We start from the raw sequence: 24,823 nt of genomic DNA on the forward strand, positions 1-24,823 counted from the left end.
TGAGATGTTATATTTGTGTAAAGTTTATGACTCATTCCACTGTGATGCATTTATCGAGTATCTATTATGTGCAAGACACAGGGTAAGATTTTTTTTAATTAGAGAGTGCAGTGCAAAAACACATTTCACATGTTTTCTACTTTTAAAAATTTCAAGTTGATGTATTTGCAGTGTTAGTGCATTATAAAAAGATTAGCTAGCTATGTATATGCACACACAAAATCAAAATTAGAAAAAAGTACACAAACTATTTTGCTATAATATTTATGTTTCTTCAACTTTAAGAACCAAGACACTCTTTAGCTGAAGTAATTCAATTAATAGCTGAAAAGCTTATAGGTCTGTATCACAGAAATAGTGGAGAAAGCATTAGGAAGGAGAACATTGGGGATGATAAAGATGGCTGAGTAAACAAAAGTTAGGAAAATACCATAGGGCAGCTGTGGAAAATTGAAAGAGAAATAAAATGACAGAAAACTGGGGAAAACAAGTATTTTAAAGATATTAGAAAATGAAACGTTCCTTTAGAAGACACTGAAGTCCCTTTCAAGTTTCTGTATGGAGATATATATTATGTATATGCACACGTACATGCACACACATGCACACATGTTTATGTACACACATACATATACATATAAATGTATGTATGTGAATATCTATATCTTTTGTTTGTTTGTTTGTTTGTTTTTAGCTGAGCCATCCTGCTACCTGTTGGCAGCTCAATGGCTGCTCAGCTCAGGCCAGGACTCGAACTGCTGTTGCTCAGAGCTCAAACTCTTGAGTGAGCTCTTAACCAACTGAGCCACTTGGTCGGCCCTCTACCTATATCTTAATAAAATATTTCACTATTGCAGATCGTATGCAATTTACTTTTTAACATACAAGAGATAATTGTGCTTTTTAAATCACTTTTTTTATGATTATTAGTTTCAGGTGTACAAAACAATGTAATAGTTAGACGTTTACACACCTCACAAAGTGATAACTCCCCTCCCCCAATTTACTACTCCTCTGACATTGTATATAGCTGTTACAATTCCATTGACTCTATTCCCTATGCTGTACTCCACATCCTGTTACTATACATATATATTAAATTACAGTTGACATACAGTATTATTCAGTTTCAGCTTCAGGTGTACAGTGCAGTGGTCAGGCATCTACACCGTCCATGAAGTGGACTCCCTAATAAGACAAGTGCCCATCTGACCTCCTACAAAATCTTTACAACATTATTGATTATATTGCCCAAGCTGTCTTAAATAACTTTTTGCTCCAGTAAAATAAGCTTCTGGTTCTATGCATGATATGATAAAGTCGCATTTCTGGTCATTGTTCCAGAACGCAACCGAGGGCCGTATCAGAATCCTGCACAGGTCCCCAAAGAACCTTCTTTTGTATTTTTGGAAGCACCATCCCATGGTGGAATGTGAGCACCAGGATGCAAAAAGAGCCCTATCCTGATGCCCATTACATTAGAGTATTAGGGTGTGCTTTCTGAAGATGTACCAGAATTCAGGCCTTTCTTTTCAATCACTCTGAGTCCTGAGTAATCTCTGGTAATATTTCTTGTGAATACTAAGCAACTTGAAGCCCTAAATGACACAACTCGGAAAAATTCCGTAATTCATGAGAAGAATTGAAGAGTAAAAATAAAATTGTTCAAAGTAGGCATGTACATTTCTGTCCTGCAGAGCTTAGACAAGCATCAGTTTGCTGTTAAATTCCATGCAGTCATCTACAAGAGTCTCAAAATGCGCTTTGCTCTGAAATGTATAAAATACAGTTTTGCCTGGTAAGATATGAAATTAGTGGTCGCTGAACATTAGCACTGAAAACCCACAAGAACAGCGATTCTATTTAAAGAAACACTCATGGCTGCTTTTCTGTAACTCCTACAAGCTTTGCAACAGAAAGAGGTGGCATTACAGCAGTATATACTGCCTTCAGAAGGAAATTGATAGTCTTTAATCTCATTACCCAAGCAATTAGACTTTCCAAAATGTGACTGTGTTATGAAATATTTACCCTACTTTCCCTAAAGACATTACAAGAACTACAGGGGATTCCTAAACATGTCAGGAGTTACAGGGGAACTTCTAAATTATTTTGAAAATAGCTATAAACCAAAGAGATCGAATTTGTCTAGAGGCAGTTCCTCTGGAAGAATTGATTTAGGAAGCTGAGAAATGTTTATCTGATGGTGTAAACTAGTCAGAACTGACCTAAAGGGTTTTAAGTACAATATGAAGTAGAGAAAAACTAAGATTCCATTATTGGTAAGAAAACAACATCCAAAGCCACAAATAAAAATTAAAAACAGTCCTGATGGTCCAAATCAAGGTTGTGACAAGTACTGTATGCGAGAGACTCCCTTTGTGATCCGATTGCCCAATTCTCAGAGAAAATGAAATAACCAGTGGGCTATGTATAATGAGGCCTTTTAAATTTTATTTTGATGTTCTTGAATCCAGCATATGTTTTCTAATAAGTCTCTTTATATTTCATCACTGTTAGATATTATCATCTCTCAACTTAGGTTTATAAAACTGATTACATTTTATCCCTCCTCTCTCTGAAATGTATTTTCATGTAGCAGCAATTCTGCTTTAACAAAATCTTGTTACAGAAAGTTTTAAATATCCTTCTCAACCCAATCAATACTTTAAGATATATTATACAGAAAAAGTAATTGATAATATTTAATTGTTCAAAAATACAATTCACATATAAATGGCAGGAAACACAATGAAAGGGATAAAGGGTCTTTCCCAATACAATAGTCATCTGCAAGCATTTTGATTCTTTAGTAAGTGGCCTTGGACTTAGACATTTTTTAGTTTGAAAATTGCAACTTATATTGTAAAAATCTGCTCTTTAGTCAAAGACATGACCCACATAACTCAAGTTGAAAATGTTACTAGGGATACTCCATGAATCATTTATTTTGTTGGGTCTTTAATATTTGCTGGCCATAAAATAGCATCCTCATACTTTAAGTGGGAGGTACCAAATCTAAAAATTATAAGTAAGCATCATAGTGTAACAGATGTTAAAATCTATGGGAGAGTCTAGCTGCCTTCATAAAGAATACTCACTAGCACTTTACATTAGTTAATTAAGCTCTCAAGATCCTGAAGACAGAGAAACTAAAATTAAATTACGTAATTTAATTTTTAAGTTTAGGTTTGGGATATCTGTTATCCAAAATTTAACTGGCATTAAAAAATAACCAAAAATAATATGAACATTTTCCAAATGATTTTAAATGTTTATCAAAGTAATACATGAAAATATTTTATATGTCACATATCTACATTAGAAATATTGCAAAATTTATAATGAAATACAGAAATATCTTGCCCCTACATTGCTTCGCAACACACACACACACACACACTTCATCTTTAAACATTCCTGAAAGCCTGTTTTTATCTTTTTCTTCTGGGATTTATATCCATGTTTCTAAATATTTGCTTATAAAGTAGTTTTATTCATTATTTTTATTTCCTATTTTGCAAGATGATGATTTAGGCCTTCTCTTCTTTACCTTCTCACCTCCACTTTTCCTTTTTTTTGTTCTTCTAGTATATTGATTTCAGAAACTTTGGTTATATTAATATTCACAATTTGAGCTACCATAACCACATAAAGTTTGCCTGTGAGCTAGGTGTTATGTTATTATGATGGAATTTCTTTTCTGGTACTACATTGGTTTTCCTCAAATTAATAATAAACCTATATTTTTCTTTTACGTATATTTATTGACACCTGGAATGAATTCTTCTTGAAACCTCTAACAGAAAATTTAAAATCCTCTAAATTCTATTTAGCTGTTAGGTCCACCATTGCTGCTGATTTCTTGGAGGCCTCAGACTGCCTGCTCATGCTGACTGGGTTGGATCTGTTTAGGTCTACCCCAGAAACTTCATCCTGATATTATCTTCCCTTTTCTCTGATGCTGATTCCCTATTTCCTGTGTCCTGTGTGTTTTTCCTGGTTCACTCCTATATTCAGAACAGTGTTTCTCCCCTGCTTTATGCTTGACTGGAGCCTAGAACTCATTCCAGACCAAAATGCCTTTATTCTGTCTAAAACTTAATTGATACTTTGGCTGCTTATAGAATTCTAGTTTAAAAATATTGAGTTGTGGGAAAAGCATGATGTATTTTTCATTGCAAAAATGCGTCATGACTTTTCCGACAACCCAATAGATATTTTTGCCCAGAATTTTAAAGCGGTCACTCCAAGATCATTTAGCTTCCACAGTTGCTATTGAGAAGACTATTATGCTTCTGATCCCCATGTGATCAGTTTTCTTTTTTTTTTCCTCTTTCCAAAATTTTGGTACTCTCTTTATCCCAGTATTCTGAAATGTTTCAATACTATATGTTGGTTAGGCACTTAGTGTGTGTGTGTTTTTTTTTTTTTACTGGCTAGACTCTTGGTGAGCAATTTCAATCTAAAAACTTTTGATTCAGATAATTCAATGAAATACCCTTTCCGATTTTTCTACTCTGTTTCTCTGTCAAGCACGCATGTATTCATTAATTAGAGGTTAAACCTTCTAGGACTTCCTTTTCTCTAATTCTTCCTTACTTATTTCATCCCATTCTTGTTGTTTCATGGATGTTTTAACTTCTCTTGTGTCTAAGGATTTTAATAACACTGTTTACTTTTTAATAAAATTTACTTGTGATGCTTTCCTGCTTTTACATCTTCTGAGTGGTGTCCTGTCTCCACCCCCCCATTTTCTTGCATTGTTCTATTGTTTTACTGGAGCCTTCCTTCAAATGTCAAGTGATCTATGGTTTATTTATACTATTTAATTGATGTTTACTACAAAGACTATTGGAAACTATGTGTCTGCTGATGGTTTTCTTGGTAGGATAATCAGATTGGGAAGTAGCCATTTCATTGAGGATGAGGACAGAGTTTGGGGCTGGTGATGTTGATTTTCATTTATTGGACGAGAGATAATATTGGGTTGTTGGAAAAGTCATGATGTATTTTTTTCTGTGTTTTTCGTTGCAAAAATGCATCATGACTTTTCCGACAACCCAATAGTTCATGGCTTGGTTGTAGTTGAGAAATCCAGAGAAAAACCTATGAGGGAAGAGATCTCAGAACCAAACCTTAGGAAATAGTACATAACCTTTATTGATAACATATTGCCTTCATTTAAGATTCAAAACATGAGGTGTTATTAAGAGGAAGATGATTGTTGGGAGCAATACAGTTTTTAAAATAATATTTGCTAGCAAACTTTAAAGCCATAAAATGTTTTCTATTCATTCGCTTATTTAACAAATATATTTTGATCACCTACTATGTGCAAAGCCCTGTTGAAGTGTAGTGAGATGAATAGATAGGTGTCCTGCTCTCAGTGGAACTCGCATATCATGTTATCAGCAATAACATGAAATTTGCCTCTAACACATGGTGAGAGAGGCATTTTTTTCCCTCTGAGAACATTTACCTGTGTTTTCTTTACTTTACAGGGTGACTTCTTTCAGACAAAGAAAATTCTTAGTAAGAAAAGAAATTAATGCAGCCAGGATTTAGTTAATCACATTTAGATAGATCAATCATTATCATCCAGTCTGTTTTAGAAGGGCCCCATATTTCACAGTCAATGGCTATCATAACCCATGTCCCTTCATCTCAGCCTGGTTAATAAAAGCTGATATACTGGGGCTAGCCATCTGATGTCTCAATTTAATGGATGCTGTAGGGTGGCAGGTCCTCTGGGTTAGCTGAAGTTAAGATAAGGTTTACAAGCAGTGGTTAGCTCTAAGGTCCTTTTACTGCATAGCTTTGGTCTTATTGGATTTAAAGGACTCTACCTATGTAATTATTGCCATTACACTAGGTTTATAATGACAAGCAAAGTTTATTTTAAAATTGTTAAGGTTGTCTTCTTAGAGCTGTCATGTCACAGCCATGGGCATTTTTACGGCTATATTCAAAGTTGAAAAGAGACATTTGTTCACTGGGCACTTAATTGCCTTCATTATCTCATGGAAATAAGGAAGTTAGGAGATATTTTTTAACCACATTTTAGATTTATGGTATTTTGTGTTAGATTGAATATTTTGCTTTCTGAATAGTATTGACACAACTACACTGAAACTTGGCATGTGATTTTATAACAGCCACATACAAAGTTGGATTTTGCAGAATACCAATTTGGAAATGGGTATTGAGCTGACTCCTTGGGAGCTGTACTGAAGAGCTGTACTTTGCATAGCACCACACTGCCAAGCAGCACGGCCGGCCGTCTCAAGAGAGATTAACCTTGTAAGCAAGTTATGCAGGTGATTCTAATCCAGTTAATCTCACATGAAAAAATGTTAATTGCATTGGCAAAGACCTTGCCTCTGATCACTCCATGGCTATATAATTAGGGATCAGGCCATTCAGAGGGACTCTAATCTAATTGATAAGCAGTTAGCGAACAGCCCTTGAGACTTCTCACCCTGTTTTTCAATATGTGATCAGGCATAAGATGATAACATGGAAAAATCAGTGACCTTATTTTGACATACATTAAAATTGTTTGTTCATTATTCAGTAGTTCAAGGTGTTTCATATATTTTTTAAGATTTTTATTGGGAAATTGGGGGGATGGGAACAGTACTGGGGAATTGGGGGAAGGGGAACAGACAAGTTGCTGTCGTTTTTTTTGTTCTTCAGTCTAGTTGTGGAGGACGTTGCTTCACTGGCCCAATTTGGCACCATCATTGCGCTCTTCCCGGGTGAGGCAGATCAGTTGCGGGCTGCCTGACGGCCGCTCACTGTGGCTGCTGGCCGCTCACGCTGGCTGCTGGCTACATAAGGTAGCTCATGGCAACCCACTGCCACAGGGGCTGCAGCCTACGCCGTCACCGGCAACTCACGGCAGCCCAGCTCCAGGTTGAGCTGTTGTTCAGCATCATAGCTGTGGAGGTCAGTGTCACTGGCCCTCATATGTGGGATTCGAACCGGGGCCCTCTGGCGTCCCAAGCCAGTTCTTAACCATTGCGCCACTAGGCCGGCCCTGTTTCATATATTTTTTATTTTAATTGTGCCGAGCTTCCTGGCATACAAACTCCATGGGGCATTAATAGGTATCAAATGTGATCACTTATAAATTTACTGGATGGTTCTCTTCTCAACTTAACTTTCTAATCCTTTTAGCTACATTTCTTTGCACATGATTTTGACACAAAGCAGTAAACCCCAAGACATTCCCATGTAATTTTTATAATTTGTGCCTGAAAGAGTCGTGGCTTTGTGTTTGGCTGATGCTAATAGCAGACCCTGCAAAAGCAGTGCATTTAAAATACATTTATGTCTGTACAACTTCTTTAATCTTTAATAGTTATGTTTCTTATTCTCAGATTTTTGGAAAACAGTTTTTACCAAAAAAAAAAATTATTTCTATTTAAGTAAACCACAGGCAAACCTACAGTTTTTTAGCACATAGTTTCTTGTAGGCAGTTAAAATTGCAAAGTAGGGCCGGCCAAGTGGCTTGTTGGTTAAGAGTTGGCTTGGGACACCAGCTCTGAGAGTTGAGCCTGGTTTGGATCCCACATGCATGCCAGGGGTGCTGCCCTCTACAGCTAAGATGGTGAACAACAGCTCCACCTGGAGCTGGGCTGCCGTGAGTCGCCGGCGATGGCATAGGCTGCAGCCCCTGCTGCAGTGTGCTGCTGTAAACTGCCATGAATGGCCGGCAGCCAGTGTGAGCAGCTGGTGGCATTGTGAGCTGCCATGAGCCTCCATGAGCAGCCGTCCAAAGGCTGGCTACTGATCTGTCTCACCCGGGAAGAGCGCAATGATCACAATACCAACATGGGCCAGTGAAGCAACGTCCTCCACAACTAGACTGAAGAACAAAAGGACAGCAACTTGTCTGTTCCCCTTACCCGATTCCCCAATGCTGTTCACTCCCCCAATTCCCCCAATAAAATCTTTAAAAAAAAACAAATTACAAACTAGATGGTGAGTTTAGTATAATTAGCAGAAAACGATTAAAATACTGAATAATAACATTTAGAGATAATTGCTGTAATGACTGCTATGGAAATGCCCAGAATAAGACTTTAAAACTTGTTACCAAACTTCAATATATTGGTAAATTTTGATGTTATTATGTTGGAAGGCTCATTCTGAGATACTCAGGTATAAAACCCATCTTGATGTGCCACTTTTATGCAGATGGCTTTCATCTGGATTATTTGTTGCATTGTTCATTTTTTGCTTGTTTATCGATTGAATTACATTTTCCACCATGAGCCTACATTTGACTTCCAAAAATTCTATACCACATACTCTCCTGTGGTTATCCAGTTGCTAGGCAACTAGACTCTGCTTGAGGGCAGAAGGGAGTAGAGAAGGTTCATTGTGAAGTTCTCCACTCCTGCTGAGTTCATCAGAACAGCAGCAGGGGATCCTATACCTTGCTTCTTCTTGAAATTATAAATTAGGTGCTTCCACATGTCTCCATATAACACAGTGGGGCTTAGAACACGTATGATAGCTAAAATTCCCTCAAGGATCCTGATGGTGTCCCCTAGTTGAAGAGACAACTTTAGTTTTGTGACAAGTCTAATGTGAAATTTGCTCAAATGAATTATACGCATATGTTGGAATTTTATGACAGGTAGCATGTTAAAGGAAGCATACAAAAATTGTGCCTGAAAATATTCACCTGTGTTTTAACTAATCTCACATACTGTTTTGCAATTTATAGTCAGCATCATGCCATGAAAATTTTCCATGGTAGATAGACAGATAGATTGATAGCTTTAACATTACACTGACTTACTGGTGTTTCAGTATATGAATTTGCCACAATTTATCCTATAATCTCCCATTTTCTAAGACTGCCAGCATTACTATAATGATCGTGTGTAGTTCCTATTTTTTGTTTCATATCAGAGTTATTGTGCTGTATTGTTTGTTTTGTTGTGTCTACAAGCAATGATTATTTTGGTTCTTCTCCGATACTCACACTTTCCATCTTTTTCTTATTGATTACTAATGTTGTCATGTCCATACTGTTCCTGGTTTTAATAGGCATGACTTCAGTATACTATTTTTAAAAATAATTAGTACATTTAATATCTGATAAAATATCTTCATCATGCTTAAAAAGTTTATTTTGATTCCCTCTTAATTTAGATTTTTGTAATCCAAGACATTTTCTATATCTACAAAAATAATCAAACTTATTTTTCTTTTTCCTTCTATTATATTAATTAAACATTTATTTGACTTCAAGTAACAGAAACCTGAGTAACAATGGTTTAATCATAAGGGGTTCATTTTCCTCAAATCTACCATGTTGTAATGAAAGGATCTACACACACACACACACACACACACACACACACAAGCACACAAGCACACACATTCCATATCTATACTTTACCCACCTATTTGTTTCAAATTGCTAAATGGAAACTTCAGAATCTTTCTAGATTTTTCTTCTTCAGCATCCATCTCTGATTGATCACTCAGTTCTTATATCTCTTTATTCTGCCCTGTTTTCCATATCCCCAGAACCACTATGTCTGTCTAAGCTGAAATAATTTCTTACAATAACTGTTTGACCTAATTCGCTGCTTTAGGTTTCTATTCTAATTTGTCTTTCACAGATCTGCCAATATGATGTTTTTCATCTGCTTATTTAAAATGTTGCTTCCTTATTTAAAAATCTTTCCAAATTTCTCTCTCACCTTCGGGGCAGAACTCACATTTCATGACATGGCATGCAAAGCCCTTCATGGCCTTGACTAGCTTCATCTCCCACCACTTTTCTGAGGAGACCAAGCTGCCAGCTGTTCACATTACCAAGCTTGAAGCCTGGCACAGGAGTTGTATTAACATGTGCTGAATGAATGACTGGATGAGGGAAAGACTTCTCTCAGATCACTCATCCATATGCCAGGTTGTGGTATAATATCCCCATTAAAATCAGATTGGCCAGAAAGGGTCTCCTGACAGATCATTTCTCAGTCTCATGTGATATCAACAGTGGCTTAGCTCTGTTTTAACAGTGGATTATTGCAGCTTTGAGATGAATTGGATGAACCGCCCCCAGTGATAGCAAAGAAAAGTCAATCTTGCATTCTATGCTAATGATTCATTTTTTACTATTAACATTCTAAGTACTCATAAGGAGATATCGACCCTATTGCCTATTTACTGCCAGAAAAAATAGCTAAATATCAACTATGCCAGCATGAAAATAGTTGTTTGGAGCACACAGTGTCCATAGTTCGAAAGGAAACCACTAAATCCTTCCATCCAACATGCATATTTGTTTTGGTGTGAATGGGGCACACTTAGTTGATAATTGATTCTACTACCTAAAACCTTTAGAAGCATTCTTTATTTCCCAAGTTTTTATGGGCTGTTTCTAAATTCTACATTTAAAACAAACAAACAAACAAACAAACAAACGAACAAACAAACAAATGTTTCATGATAATTTCCTATTTGCCTGCTTTTATGGGTTGGGATTTTGGAGTCCCAAAGTACAGATACTTGAACATATGTAGGTCTGTGTGTTAAAGAAAAATTGAACGCCTATTGTTAACTTCACTTTGGAGAGATGCAGTTGTCTTCGTTCTGAATACTGATGATGGTTAACTTGACTGCAATAAAACATGGCTCTGGTAACTTACACATTTGTTTTATAAATATGGATCTTTAGCCAATACAATCATATACATACTTCCATTCTACACTCAACATACGTTATTTGAAATGATTTCTTTTCTTTCAAGATTTCTTGCTAAAATCTTTCAGTTTTTGTGCCACTGTATTCACATTTTAAAATTGGGTTTGAAACTGAAGTCCTAAATGTCTAAATATGGCCATATGGCCAGATAAATTGTGTCAACTCCCTATGGATTTCATTTTTCTTTTCCCTGATTTCTCTTCCTCCTTCAATAGCAACAATATTTTTGACTTGCCTATGATTTGGAAACATGCTAATAAAATTTTAAATGGTCACTTTTTTAACAGACAATTATCAGAAAGCAAGAAACTAGACAAGGAATTGAAGTGTTTAGAGATATATACAATGACTTTTTGTTATATATTTCTCTTACATGGTAAGATTCTATGAGCACTCATTCTTTTTCTCTAGCTTTATATAGAGAGGTGCGAGAATGAAGATAAATGGTGCTAAGTACAGATTTACAACAAGGGAATGAAGGGCAGAAACTTTAAATTAAAATGTTAGAGAAATAAGTAAATATAAAAAATTAAGTAAAGAAAAAAATGGGCAAATAGCTGGGACACTTAGGAGAAGATAATTGAAATTGGACTTAGAAAATTATGTATGGCAATAGTTTACAGTAATTAATGACAATGCTTTTTACTTAAGAAAAACATAAGATTGACAGATTTTTTAATTAAGAAAAATAAAAATCATATAGATAGCTTTTCATATATGAAGTGAAAACATTCATGGAAGTATTGGGTCCTTGTCAAATGTTAGCTTAAGTGGAGAAATTTTGATAACACTTACATGTAAGAGCACAATTTTTGTTTGTTTGTTTGTGTTCTCTAGCATTCTTGATGAATATTAATATTTGTTTCTTTTTTCATATTTTCCATCAGTTTCAACTTTTAGTTTTTCCACTCTGAGCCATTGTAATAAACATTTTTAACTATTTCCTTATTATTTCTGTGGAATTCGGTGTTCATATTTTATTTATGATAGGATCTATATGATTTAGCTCAGGAAATCACTGAAGAATCAATTTAATATTTTTCCAAACAGCTCTCTTCTTGTATTTACAAACCATAGCTATTTCTGTGTTCCAAAATATTTTATTTTATTCATTCAATTACGTTGGATTTAGAAGGCCCTATCAAGACATAGTTGACATACAGAGTTAAGTAACTAGATATCAAAAATAAAGCACATGTTTTGTATGCTTTTTCCACAATGTACGGAAAACATGCACAAATTCATTTCATTTTTTTTTTTTTTCCTAAGAACGCCCCACATTTCTCAGGAGGCCAATTAACCAGGTGGTGCTGGAGGAAGAAGCTGTAGAATTTCGTTGTCAGGTCCAGGGAGATCCTCAACCAACTGTGCGGTGGAAAAAAGATGATGCAGACTTGCCAAGAGGAAGGTAAGAACATCGTATGAATGGAAAATTGTTAGATAACCATCAAATAATTAGAAAAGAAAACATCCCGAATTGAACCACCAAACACATGTAACATCTTGGTGTATTGTTTTTACATATATGATCTTTATATATGCAAGCCACATCTGCTGATTTCTATACTGAAGGCCCCCATTTACCCATGAGTGCCTGATCCTCCACTCCATCTATTACCCCCAAATATTGAGGATTCCTGAGATGGTTTCTTTTTCATGGTCCCTTGGAGGTTTGCCATTCTAGCGCTACCCATTTCAATTGCCTCCTTCAACTACTGCTCTGTTGCCATGATGCTGAAGCCCACACTGGATACTGTCTGCCTTCCTTTACTGCCCAGAGCATCACTAACAAAAGGCTGCTGAATGTAGCTGACGTTAAGGTCTGGAGTAAAATAGAGATCTTTTTCAACACAATACTTAAAAGGCAGCAAGTAATTGATAGCATTATCCACATCAGGAGTTTTCTACTTAGGGACCGTCTATGTTACTTTCTCACTTCCAAATCTTCATGGAAATTTATCCTCCATCTCTTTATCTTATTCTCACCATCCAATCTCAAAACCCAATCTCTCAGATCTTTGGGGGAAGTCCAAAAATGCTTGTCATCTTTTATAAAAATAAATTTAAATGTTTGTTTTCTAAATTTTTCCAAAGCCTTATACTTTACGATCAAATAAATTGTTCAAGTGTTTTTTTTTCTATGTAATGAACAAGTCTAGCTTTAATATTCATTTTGCCTTCCTTCTAGTCCCGACCTGCTGAAACCACAGCCATCACATCTACCACAATCATAAAATTTCATTTCCTATTTTTTTCTAATTTTTTCCTAAAAAAGAAATTTGGTTTCATTCAACTGACTGAAATTAAATATACTTTCACTGAAGTCAAATGCCTTTTATGTACTTTCACTGGCACTGCTATCACTATTTTCCTGAATTTATATATATATGTCCATTTCAAAATCTCAATTTATGTATTCCTAGTTCTATGATATTATACTTTCTTACGTGAATGCTTCAAGGCTGCTCAAACCTTCTCAGTGGAGAAATAGATTAAAAAGCATCCTCTATGTATAATCAATATTTTTCCTGTAATTTGAGAGCACTTCATGTATAATTTTAAAATGCTGATGTAAGATTTAGGATTAAGAGATTAATTATATAATAAAATGTAGCCTAGTGTATACACAGGTTACTTTTCATTCACTAGAAGTAAATATTCTTGTCCAAAACAAGAAAGAAAGAAAGAAAAAGAAAAGAAAGAAAGAAAAACCTTTCATTTTGGAATAACTTTGGATTCGTAGAAAAGTTACAAAGATGGTATAATGAATTCCCATATGCTCTATACCTAATTTCCCTATTGTTAACATTTTTCATTACTATGAAACTTTTCACTCCTAATGAACAAATACTGATATATAGTAACTAAAGTTTTTACATTATTTTGATTTCACCAGTTTTCCCATTAATGTCTTTCTTCTGCTCTAGGAGCCAATCCAGGGTATTTATTTAGATGGATATTAAATGTATTGCATTTAGTTGTTATGTTTTCCCAGCCTCCTCTGACCTGTGACAAGTTCTCAGTCTTTCCTTGTTTTGTTGACCTTGACTATCTTTAGGGGTACTAGCCAGGTATCCTATAGAAAATTACCCAAACTTGGTTCATTTCGTCATGATTAAACCAGGGTTTGTGGGATATTATATAGAAAGCCACAGAGAATACCCTTTTCATCACATGATATCAAGGATTATATGATATTCACATAACATACCTGATAATCCTTATTGTTTTTTAGATTTTATTGGGGAATTGGGGAAGGGGAACAGCCAAGTTGTGTTTCTTCAGTCTTAGTTGTGAAGGCCGCAGCTAGCTCAGCTCCAAGTCCAGTCGCCATCTGGCCACCCATCAACAGCTCGTGGCCGCTCAGCTCAAGGTGCCGTATTCAATCTTATTTGCAGGTGGGCACAGCCCACCATCCTATGTGGGAGTCTAACCGGCAACCTTGTTGCTAATAGCGTGCTCTCTTAACCAACTAATCCATTCTGCTAGCCCTATCCTGCCATTTTTAATTCTTAAACAATATCCAGTTGACAAAAGTTACAAAAATAAAAAGTTGTGAGAGTGCATTGCATTTTAATGGGTCTATGTCTTTGAGTTAAGGTAAACTAAAACTTAAGCCCAGTTTGATTCGTTCCCAGATTGCTCTAGGTGTCAGGTCATAAACCTGACAACTTTAGTTGCTACAATATTCTCCAGTCTTGCCAAGATCACTTGCTATAAAGTTCAAATAATACACACAAATCAAACAACAAAAGCTACACATCTAGAACATGTGATATATAGGCCTCTAAAGATAAAGTTGAAAGTTTGAGAAAGTTTCCCTCTACTAAACTTCCTTTAAGACATTTTCATATGTTCATGCCTCTTGATTCTTCTGTTACTGGTATGCTAGTATTATAGTGCTTTGTGAGACCAGCTAAATATTTTTAAAGTATTAAACAAATGTAGATGCTGTGTAAGCTTTAAATTATATGTTAGAAAGGCTTAAAGCAAGGATCAGTGAAATACAGAAATTGAGGTCAGTATTTTTATCACGATAGAAGGCATATATTTATTCTTGAATTCTCAATCTTGAAATGATATTTCAAAGAAGCTTATTCATTCTTAGATTTGGATCCATTAGCATTAGCTTCATTTATGCATAATGAGGGGAAAAGAGACCGCTTTACTTGGTGAAGAATAACAGTATTGACTTTTAACCAACCATAGCCTAAATTAACAACATTGATTCTATTACATTATTTAGGTTTCAGACGAGGGAGTTGGCCGTTGTTCTTGTGTAAGTAATTGTGTAGAGTGGTATGAAGGATGACATTTCTTTGGCGTAACATTTAATGCAATTTGAATAAGGTTGTGTAGTGGATCATGCTTAACACATTTATAGTAAAGCTTTGTAGGGCAGCTGCAAAGCCTGTAATTAGTATGTAAGTAATATGTGACTATTTTTCTTTGGGAGACAAGAAAAGCTTTTCAATACAAGTTTAAATATATGAAATGCTGTGATAACTATTTAAACCTTCAACACAGAAGTTATCTCTGCCAACCTTTCAGTAAATAAAGATGAATTAAGGGAGTTTTTTTTTTCTGTTGCCATGAAAATATTTTTTTAAGTAGTACCCATGTGCCTCTTTCTTTGATTTAGTCTTAAACTCCTAACCATTCTTAGTAACTGTCTTTAATGAAATTCCAACATACCTTTGGTGAGTTGTATTAAAGATACTTTTTAATTATGTGAATGTTTTAGTGAGGTGGGAAAAATACCAGTTCCCAAGTCTAACAATAACCCTGATGCCCAACCAGGAAAATTTATTATTTATGTGGACATTTTCCATATGACAAAGGGACAAAACAGGAAGCAGCCTTAATTTCATACACACTACTGTCAAAATATTAATTACTTGCAGAAACTTTCAAAGATACTACTATTTCAAAGTTGGAAATTGCAGAAAGAAAAAAAGTCACAGCTTTTGTTTTTTTTTTTTTTTTAAGACTGTTCCAAGTATCAGTAGCTTTTTTCCAGATGGTCTCAATATACATGCACTCAAATAAATCAACACAGGCTCATCTACTAGTGAAAAGAATTGTATACACCAATATGAAAATAAAGCGGGCAGGGGGAACAAAATGAGGATATAAGAGGGATGACATTTTATAGTTCACAAAGATTATGTTTTTAGAAGCATAGTTTTGTGTGTGTGTGTGAGGGTTTTTGTTGTTATTGTTGTTTCCTTAAAGCATAATTTAAATTGTAGAATATATACTTTTGTTTTTACCTACATTCATTATATGGCTACATTTGTGATGCTCATTACTAGTCTGTAAAAAAAAAGTCATTTTAAGCAAAGTAAATATATTGTTAATGGTTCTTTATTTTTTATTTCATGTTAACCAGATTCGGTGATGTTGGAAAATATTTACATAATGAATACATTAAAAAAAGTCAAAACTGAAATAATCCTAGTTTCTTCCTCAGGTACTCCATTTTTTTTCTCAAGCAGACCCAGAGCTTTTTGCTAATTAATACTCTTATAATGATCAAGTGCCTTCAGCATGTCTTATCACAAAGTGTTTCATGTAATAGAAGTGCCAGTATTTATAATAAGTGGTATGATGTACACCACCTTAAGCCATATTCCATTATAACAGGGATATTGTATATTATTGTTACACCAAAATACAAAATACATATATACATATACATATATATGCTGAAACCATATAAAAATAGCATGTATTAATATAAAAAACAAGATATGATAAATTTACAACCAAATAAGTAGAAATGAAATATAACAACACTACAATCTTCTGTTCAATCTAAATATTAAGGAGGTGAATAAATATATCCCTTCTCAGATTTTAGGTAAGAAATAGTGTGATTAATCTAATTGCAATTTATTATCTTGGCTTGTCAGTACTGTTTGTATTTCAGTTAATTATTAGTAGTCTTTTAAAAGACTGTAAACAGGAGAGTTAACATACTTCATCAATCATATAATTTTCAGCATATCACCATTAGTTAGCTCCATGATATTTCTTTTTCATTTTTATTTTCTAAACTAACTTTAAAGTGACACTAACTTCCTTAATAAGAATCTAGAGGACAGAAAGGAATGTTCGTAATAGCTTGTCAGAGGAAAAAGGAAATAAAATACGCCATTTACATGGTTATGTATGCCTGCAAATCCTGAGTGCCATTGATGGTTTGCACATACTGGAAGTAATTCATGAATATTTCATAAATATAGAGAAGGGACTAGAGAATAAGAGTTTCATGATATATAGTGCAGAATTCTATCAATTTTCCTAAAGCCACCGATAAATTCCTTTTTCCAAAGTGCAATTCTATTTTAAGAGACTTCTTAGAGTTCTTAGTTCCGTGAAATGTGAAGATTCACATGAATACATGATTCCTTAAGAAAAGGAACTGAATAGAACCACTTAGAATTCTCTTTTGGGGGGCACTTTTACACTAAGTGGCTCTTTCCACTTAGCCCTGGAAAACGTTCTTGTGTTAATTGTTTGGAAGCTCCATTGTTTAGAGCCTGTGCTTCTGGGAGGCAGAGATGCTGAAACAGGTGCTCAGCCACCTGCTGAGAACATCGGCCTTCTTCACATACAGCGTGTGCTTCAAGGGCATGTGGTAATTTGGGCTCCTGATAAATAACCATGCTGATTAGGTTGGCTGGTCAAGACTGGGCAATTAAAATGATTTCTGAAAAAGAAGAAAAGAACTGAGAGCAAGAGAAAAGCAATATCTTTAAAACATTGTATGTGACACCTGAAAAGTACATCAGTCCCTACGATTCAGAAATATAAAGAAAAGTGAAAATGAATATTCTATGATTTTTTAGCTATACAGACGTCATAGCCATTTCTGTCTGCAAAAAAAAAAAAATAGAACTGGATGGACAATACTGTGGGATTTTTTTCTCTTTTTAAAAAAGATTTTTATTAAAATTTAGCTAACACACAATAGTATATTAGTTTCAGGCATACATCATAGCCATTCAACATATATACACCTAAAGAAGTGATCACCATGATAATACTGGGTTGTCAGAAAAGTCATGACGTATTTTTTCTATGTCTTTCATTGCAAAAATGCGTCATGACTTTTCCAACAACCCAGTAGAATGCTAATGGAGGTTCCTGTAATTTATTTACTATTCTCTTTTGACTTATAAGTGGGATTTTTTTTTAAAAAAATACATTTACCAATAGCATAAAGAATAGTTAGGCCATTGGCAGGGATGTTAGACTTTAGGCTTGTTTTGACCTTTTTTGATCATTTATTCCTTTAGTTACGCTCCCATGTTCTGGAAATTATGTTTGACAGGTTTCTCTACCACTAACTAGGAGTGTGACCTTGAAGAAGCTATTTAAGCTCATTGTGTTTTACATCCTCCTGATATGGACCAGTGATGCGATGGGACTAATGATTAACCTGCGCTTTGACTCATTTGTATAGGGTGAATAATTATGCCATCCATCCTAACTCAGAGGGTTGTTAAAATCGCATAACTAATGCATAGCACTGTAAACACTGTACAATGGATGCACATAACAGGTGTCCCAGCTTTATAAATTCAACTGACTGGTGGCACTTAGTTATAGAGATAACTACAAGTTATCTATATAAAATAGTTAAGAAAGAAAAATACAGAGTATATAATTTTTATGGATAGCTCTTTACTTTGGCCAATGGATTTCTAAAGAAATACATATAATATTGATTTAATAAATACCACTTTTGCTTTTCAATCACATAGATTTATTTATAAATTTTACCAGCCAGTTTGCCACGCCTTTGATCAATACCCATTTTTCTACCTCTAGGCAATTATATATGGTCCAAATATTATTGGGTCGTCGGGAAAGTCATGACTTATTTTTCTGTTTTTCCATGCAAAACTGTATCATGATTTTCCCAATGACCCAATATATCCCAGCCGTTGTTCAATAGGACGTCTGGGTCGGGACCTTCACACTTCATGCATTATATTGTATTGTTTGTCTGCTGGTTATAAATAAAGCACCACTTTTATGGGAAGATTATGTAATGATGAAAGCAAATGTTTTGGGAGGACTTACTATTTGCCAATCTTCTAAAAGTATTTCTCATATGTTAATTTCATTATTTTAAAGAATTGTGTTTCGACACAATATTATGATCATTTGAGGAATGTGGAAACAGAATCTTAAAGAAGTGTCCAAAATCACAGAGTGATATGTTTTGAGTCCATGACCTGATTTAGAACCTGTCCAACATGAAACCTGTATTTTAAACTAATGGACTTCATAATTATGTGGTTATTAATTATTTATGGACTTGAGCCACTTACACATTTTGTTTTAGATAAAAATTTAGATAAGCAGTTAGAAACACTATATTATGAATAACTTTATAGGAATGGTATTATAGCATTGCTGTGAAGAGTAATTTTTAGTCCCATTTCATAAGCCGTGCATAAAATGTCTTGGTGTTTTGAAAATCTGAACTTGGACCAGGTCAAGGTCACTGACTTGGAGGCTGAAGATATAGATTTTGTTTACAAACAGAATTAATTAGCAACTTTTAGAGGGATGCCAACCTGGCAATTTTTCTGTGTTTTCATCAAGTAGGTGCTAATAGTTGCTGTTAACACAAAATGAATTGCCACCTAGGGTGGGGATTGCAAGTTGCTTTGTTCTGGGGCTACATTGGCCCATCTGTTGAGAATCTCAGCTCAGAAACAATGCAGGAGCTACATCCAATTTGGGCTCTGGCCAGTGGTCAACTAACAAGCTGAGACACACTTGGAACAGGAAATGCCTTGAAGTCAAAGATGCTTTGCTGTCCATTAACTGGCACCTCTTGTGTTGTGTGTAGGCAGAGCCAAGACCAGGCGCTTGTTTGCAGAGCAGACGGATCTGCCTGAGTGCCACCTGTCATTGGCATGTGGGTATCGTCCCCCACAGGAGCCACAGCAGGTGTGCTTCTGCCTTTAAAGTATGGTGTGTTCCAATATTCAGCTAGACTGAGGCCGGGACAAGGGCAACACTTCACCTTAGCCCAAATTGGAGGACAAGCTAGAGGCTTATCAAGAGACAGTCACCATGTCACACCATATCCCACAGTTGGATATATTAGATATTTACCATTGAAGACACTCCATCTTGTACCTAAGTTTTTATCTTGACTATAATAAAAGGTACAAAGAAAAAGTTATTTCATTTACTATATTAACACAAATCATTGCCTTCATAAGACAATTTGTAGTTATACTCAATTAGATGATTTTTAATCACCCTAGGGGTTTTTCTTAAGATATGTATCTGATTGATTTTTGTCATTGGCGTTGTTATTCTTATTGTTGAATTTTAATGTGGGGCTGCAAGGTAAACTAGAATTTGGGAGGTCAACGTTCTTATCCCAGCTCTGTAAAAATTCATCGTGTTATTTAAAACAATTTACATGTCTGAGTACCAGAGTCCACATCTGCAAAATGTGTAAATTGGATTGGATGGCTTTTGTGGTGCCTTTAAATTGTGAACCGGTATAATCCTATGAATGGCAACAACTCAGAACAATTTAAAAAATATAATACTTTTTTATAGAAGTAAAAACAAAACAATTTTTAATTCAAAATTATTTTTTTACCCTGAATGCTTATTTAGGCTTTGTATGAAATGTCTAGTACTGATTCAAAAGAGTTGTTTTTATTGCATTTTCCTTTCCTATAAATATAATATTAATAAATTATACTTATGTAGTGCTTACTCTATACCAGATGTACTCTAGGCATTTTATGTTAATACATTTATCCTTAGGACAGCCCTATGAGGTAAATACTGTTATTATCCCCATATTACAAATTAGAAAAGTAAGACACAAACAGGGTAAGTATGGCAAAATCAGTCCCTTCATAAGGGATGTAGGATGCTTGGTTCCATAGTCCACACGCTTAACTACCACCGAATGGTACTGGGTACGGACAGTTTTGTCCTATTCTTCATTTGGGATTGAAGATTAGGAAAAGACCTCTTAGTAAATGCTTGCCTAGAAGCGTTACCTCTATCAGATAGTTATAAAATACATCTATGTAATAAAGTACATATTAAGGATTTTATCATATTTATCATAATGAAACTTTCAGTAATATATAAATTTATGAAGTCAAATAAATAAAATTTCATCCTTTTAAAAAATTAGTGTTATTTTTCTCTACCCATTGAAACAAAATTTAAAACAATCCTATCTTTATCCTTCCAGGATATTTTAATTGAATGTATTCAGGTGTTCTTCTCCTTAACACTGTATCTGAAATAAAAATAAACTCACTAGAAACACTTCAGAAGCTAAAGAAATGTTTGCTAAGATAATTAAATAGTATGAGTGTATAAATGTAGAATTATGAACTCTTTTAGGACATGATCATTTAATTTATTTTTTCATCTTCATTGCCTAACAGCACTCAAAGAAAGTGGAATTTACTAAGAGTGTTATTTATATTCTCTTCATAATATTTGAGTACAACAATTCCATGGATAGTTAAGAATTGGCAGGTAGGACTGAGTCCCATGTTTTATATTGTCTACCAATGTGGTATTATTATTATTATTATTGTTGTTGTTGTTGCTGCTGCTGCTGTTGTTGTTGTTGTTATTATTATTTCTTATAATGGTTCATCTGGAAAAGTTGGTGCTCAACTTAGCTACTCAAGTCAACCAGTATGAACTGAAAGAGAAATGGAAAGGAATTGAAAGACCCTGTATTGCAGTGGTTCTCAACCTTCCTAATGCTGCGACCCCTTAATACAGTTCCTTATGTTGTGGTGACCCCCAACCATAAAATTATTTTCGTTGTTACTCTATAACTGTAATTTTGCTGCTGTTATGAATCGTAATGTAAATATCTTTTTGTTTTCCGATGGTCTTAGGCGACCCCTGTGAAAGGGTCATTCGACCCCCAAAGGGGTCGCAACCCACAGGTTGAGAACCGCTGCGTATTGCAATGACATGATGAATGAGGGTTATAGCTTTGTTAATGTGTGAAAGAGATATAACTGTCAAAGATAAAAGACAAGAGAACAAATACTTTCAATGCATTGTAAACATACCCCACTCCACACAGTAATATCAATTATGGGTGAAATCTACTTTAGTTGTTACATAGTAATAACTCATTGGAGTGTCATTCTAAAGGGCCATATTTACAGGTGGGGGACTGCCATTGGGGCACAGCAAAGATTTGCCAAGAATTAAAGTACTAGAAATCCCTTTTAAGAAGGCGGTTCATTCTGTAGATCTATGAGATAGACCTGTGACAAGATCTCAGTGTATAAATTTTTCTAATCATTCTTATGAGCAAGACTGTTACAAAAGTCACTGTAATAGCCCTCAGCTCATTTCATCAGATGTATAGGCACTTGGCAGCTTTATAAAGAATACCTGGTTGAGTGTTCTATGTCATTTCAATTCATACAACAAATGGCACTTGTTATAAAAAATAAGTTTGATGAAAATTATAATTATTCCATCATTAATCCACATTTTCTAAGTTTTGTTCAAACATTTATTCCACAAGTAACAGAAACAAAAAAGTCAAGCAGGACTTTTACCTTAATTTGAAAGATTTTATGTCTAGAGAGAATGAAAATATTTTATCTTCACTTTGAACATAATTTGTAGTAATATGCCAATTCTTTCAAATGAATAGTAAAAATCTTCAATGTAGACTAATAAAATGCTATATTTCAAGAATTACTTCAAAAATAATTATATGTATTTACTGAAAACGTCTATGTGTTGATATTGAGAAAAAATTAAAAAAGATGAGTTTGTCCTCAAGTATTTTAGTAGAGGGTATGAGGTATGTATACCATTAATTATAAAATAAGGCAAACTATATCAAAACTATGATATACACGACATTTTAGGGTTTTAGAAAGTAAAAGCTATTTTAGTCCCATGTGATGCTAGAGATAGGTCTGAAAGGGAGACTATGTTCCCCATAAGTGGAACTGCACTGAAGACTATTCCAAGAGATGGAACTGGACGGAGGTTTTGGTGGTGGAAAGGCGAGGCCACCAGTTAGTGGTTCAGTTTGCCTGGGGTGTAATGGAGTGTCACCTGAAGGGGATGAGGCTAGTTAGGGCTTTATTATGAAAGCCTCTAATTCCAAGTAAAGTGTATGAGATGGGGATTCACTAGGGTGCGTTGAAAACAAATGTATCTTTGTCTCTACATTTAGAAAATTGATTCTCATATTTGTATACAGGGTAGCTCGAAGTAAAAAAGTTTAGAGGTAGGTATATGTCATAAGAAATTGTTTAAAAGGTAGTTACAGGAATTACATTTGGATATTTCCTGTGAATATACAAACATGCATAATAATTTAAGTGGCAAAACAATGAAAAGCTTTATTTTTTAATTGGAAAAGAGAGGTTAAAAGTAATATATACTGAGGTATATAACTTGAGTACCTGAATGATAGATGTTGTCCTTAATAGAGAAGCAAAATAGTTGTATAGCCTAATCATTTTTAATTATATAATAATATAATGTACTACTGAATCCTAGTTAGAACGGGTTTTGAGATCCCACAGTACATTTTCTCATAGTTGAGAAAAAAATTTACAAATCGACTGTGATATGCTGTCTATGGGAAATAACTTCTAATTTCAGAGATGTTAAAATATGAAAAATGTGGATCTTAAAGTTGATTAACTATGGGAGTAATAGATAAGGTTTACAAGTGCTTTACATGCAATCCTCACAATTACCTCATGAAACAGGTATTCTTGCTATCTTTATTTTACAAATGAAGACTCTGAGAGCCAAATTTAAGTGCTAGAGAGATTTGAATCCATGTACTCTAGCCCTAAAGTCCTATTATTCTAAATATGAAATAGTTCCTATTTAATGGGAACTATATTAAAATAACAAAAACTGTAGTCTTTGAGGGTCCACTGGTTTCATGCTAGGTGTTTACACAGGTTATAATTAATCTTTCCAACAGTCTTGAAGTATACATCCCCTCTTTAAGAGAGAAGGAAACTTAAACTTAGAAACAATGAGCAATGGGCTCAAGGTCATAGGACCCATGGTTAGCAACGCTGAATTCAAGCTCCAGGTCTCTAAGATATGAAAAGCTTGTGCTCGTTTCCTTTTTGGTCCTGGAACACACTTCATTTCATGTTTTACTGTACAGCCATTGGTCATTTTTTCTATTAGTTTCAGGTGTACAAAACAACCTAGCGATTAGACATGTATACCCCTCACAAGGTGATAACCCCAATAAGTCTAGTATCCATCTGACACTGTGCATAGTTATTACAGTATTATTAACTATATTACCTTTGCTGTACTTTACATCCTTGTGACTATTTTTTTTTAATTATAGTTGACATTCAATATTATTTATATTAGTTTCAGGTGTACAGCATAGTGGTTAGACGTTTATTCAATTTATGAAGGGATCCCCCTGATAGGTCTAGTACCTACCTGACACTATACATAGTTTTTACAATAGTATTGACTATAGTCCCCATCCTGTACTTTACACCCCTTTGACTACTTTGTAGTTATGAATTTGTATGTCATAATCCCTTCACCTTTCTTACTCAGCCCAGTAACCCCCTCCCATGTAGTAATCATCAGTTTTGCTCTATATCTATGAGTCTGTTTCTGCTTTGTTTATTTAATTTGTTCTTTAGATTTCACATATGAGATCATATGGTGTTTGTCTTTTTCAGTCTGACTTATTTAACTTAGCATAATATCCTCCAGGTCCATCCATGTTATCTCAGATTGCAAGATTTCATTTCTTTTCTTGGCAGAGTAATATACCATTGTATATATGTACCACATCTTTTTATCCAATTTCTATCGAAGGACATTTCGGTTGCTTCCATATTTGGCTATTGTAAATAGCACTGCAGTGATCATAGGGGTGCATATATATTTTTTTCAAATTAGTGTTTTCAATTGCTTTGGATAAATAGCCAGAAGTAGAATCGCTGGGTCATAAGGTAGTTTCCTTTTTAATTTTTTGAGGAACCCCTATAATGCATGCATCAATTTGCAGTCCCACCAACAGTGCA

The 24,823-nt window shown here is 34.7% G+C and overlaps 1 protein-coding gene across 15 annotated transcripts in view; it reads left to right on the top strand.

The window, feature by feature from the left end:
* Positions 1 to 24,823, top strand: part of ROBO2 (roundabout guidance receptor 2) — a 1,367,338-nt gene that overhangs the window by 1,190,399 nt on the left and 152,116 nt on the right. For all 15 annotated transcript variants that reach the window (XM_019659929.1, XM_019659930.1, XM_019659932.1 and 12 more), the window contains exon 5: positions 12,006 to 12,144. In XM_019659929.1, the coding sequence (XP_019515474.1) occupies positions 12,006 to 12,144 (139 nt within the window). The remainder of the gene's footprint in view (positions 1 to 12,005; positions 12,145 to 24,823) is intronic.

This window comes from Hipposideros armiger, unplaced genomic scaffold (genome assembly GCF_001890085.2).
Source record: "Hipposideros armiger isolate ML-2016 unplaced genomic scaffold, ASM189008v1 scaffold_308, whole genome shotgun sequence".
NCBI classification, from domain to species: domain Eukaryota; kingdom Metazoa; phylum Chordata; class Mammalia; order Chiroptera; family Hipposideridae; genus Hipposideros; species Hipposideros armiger.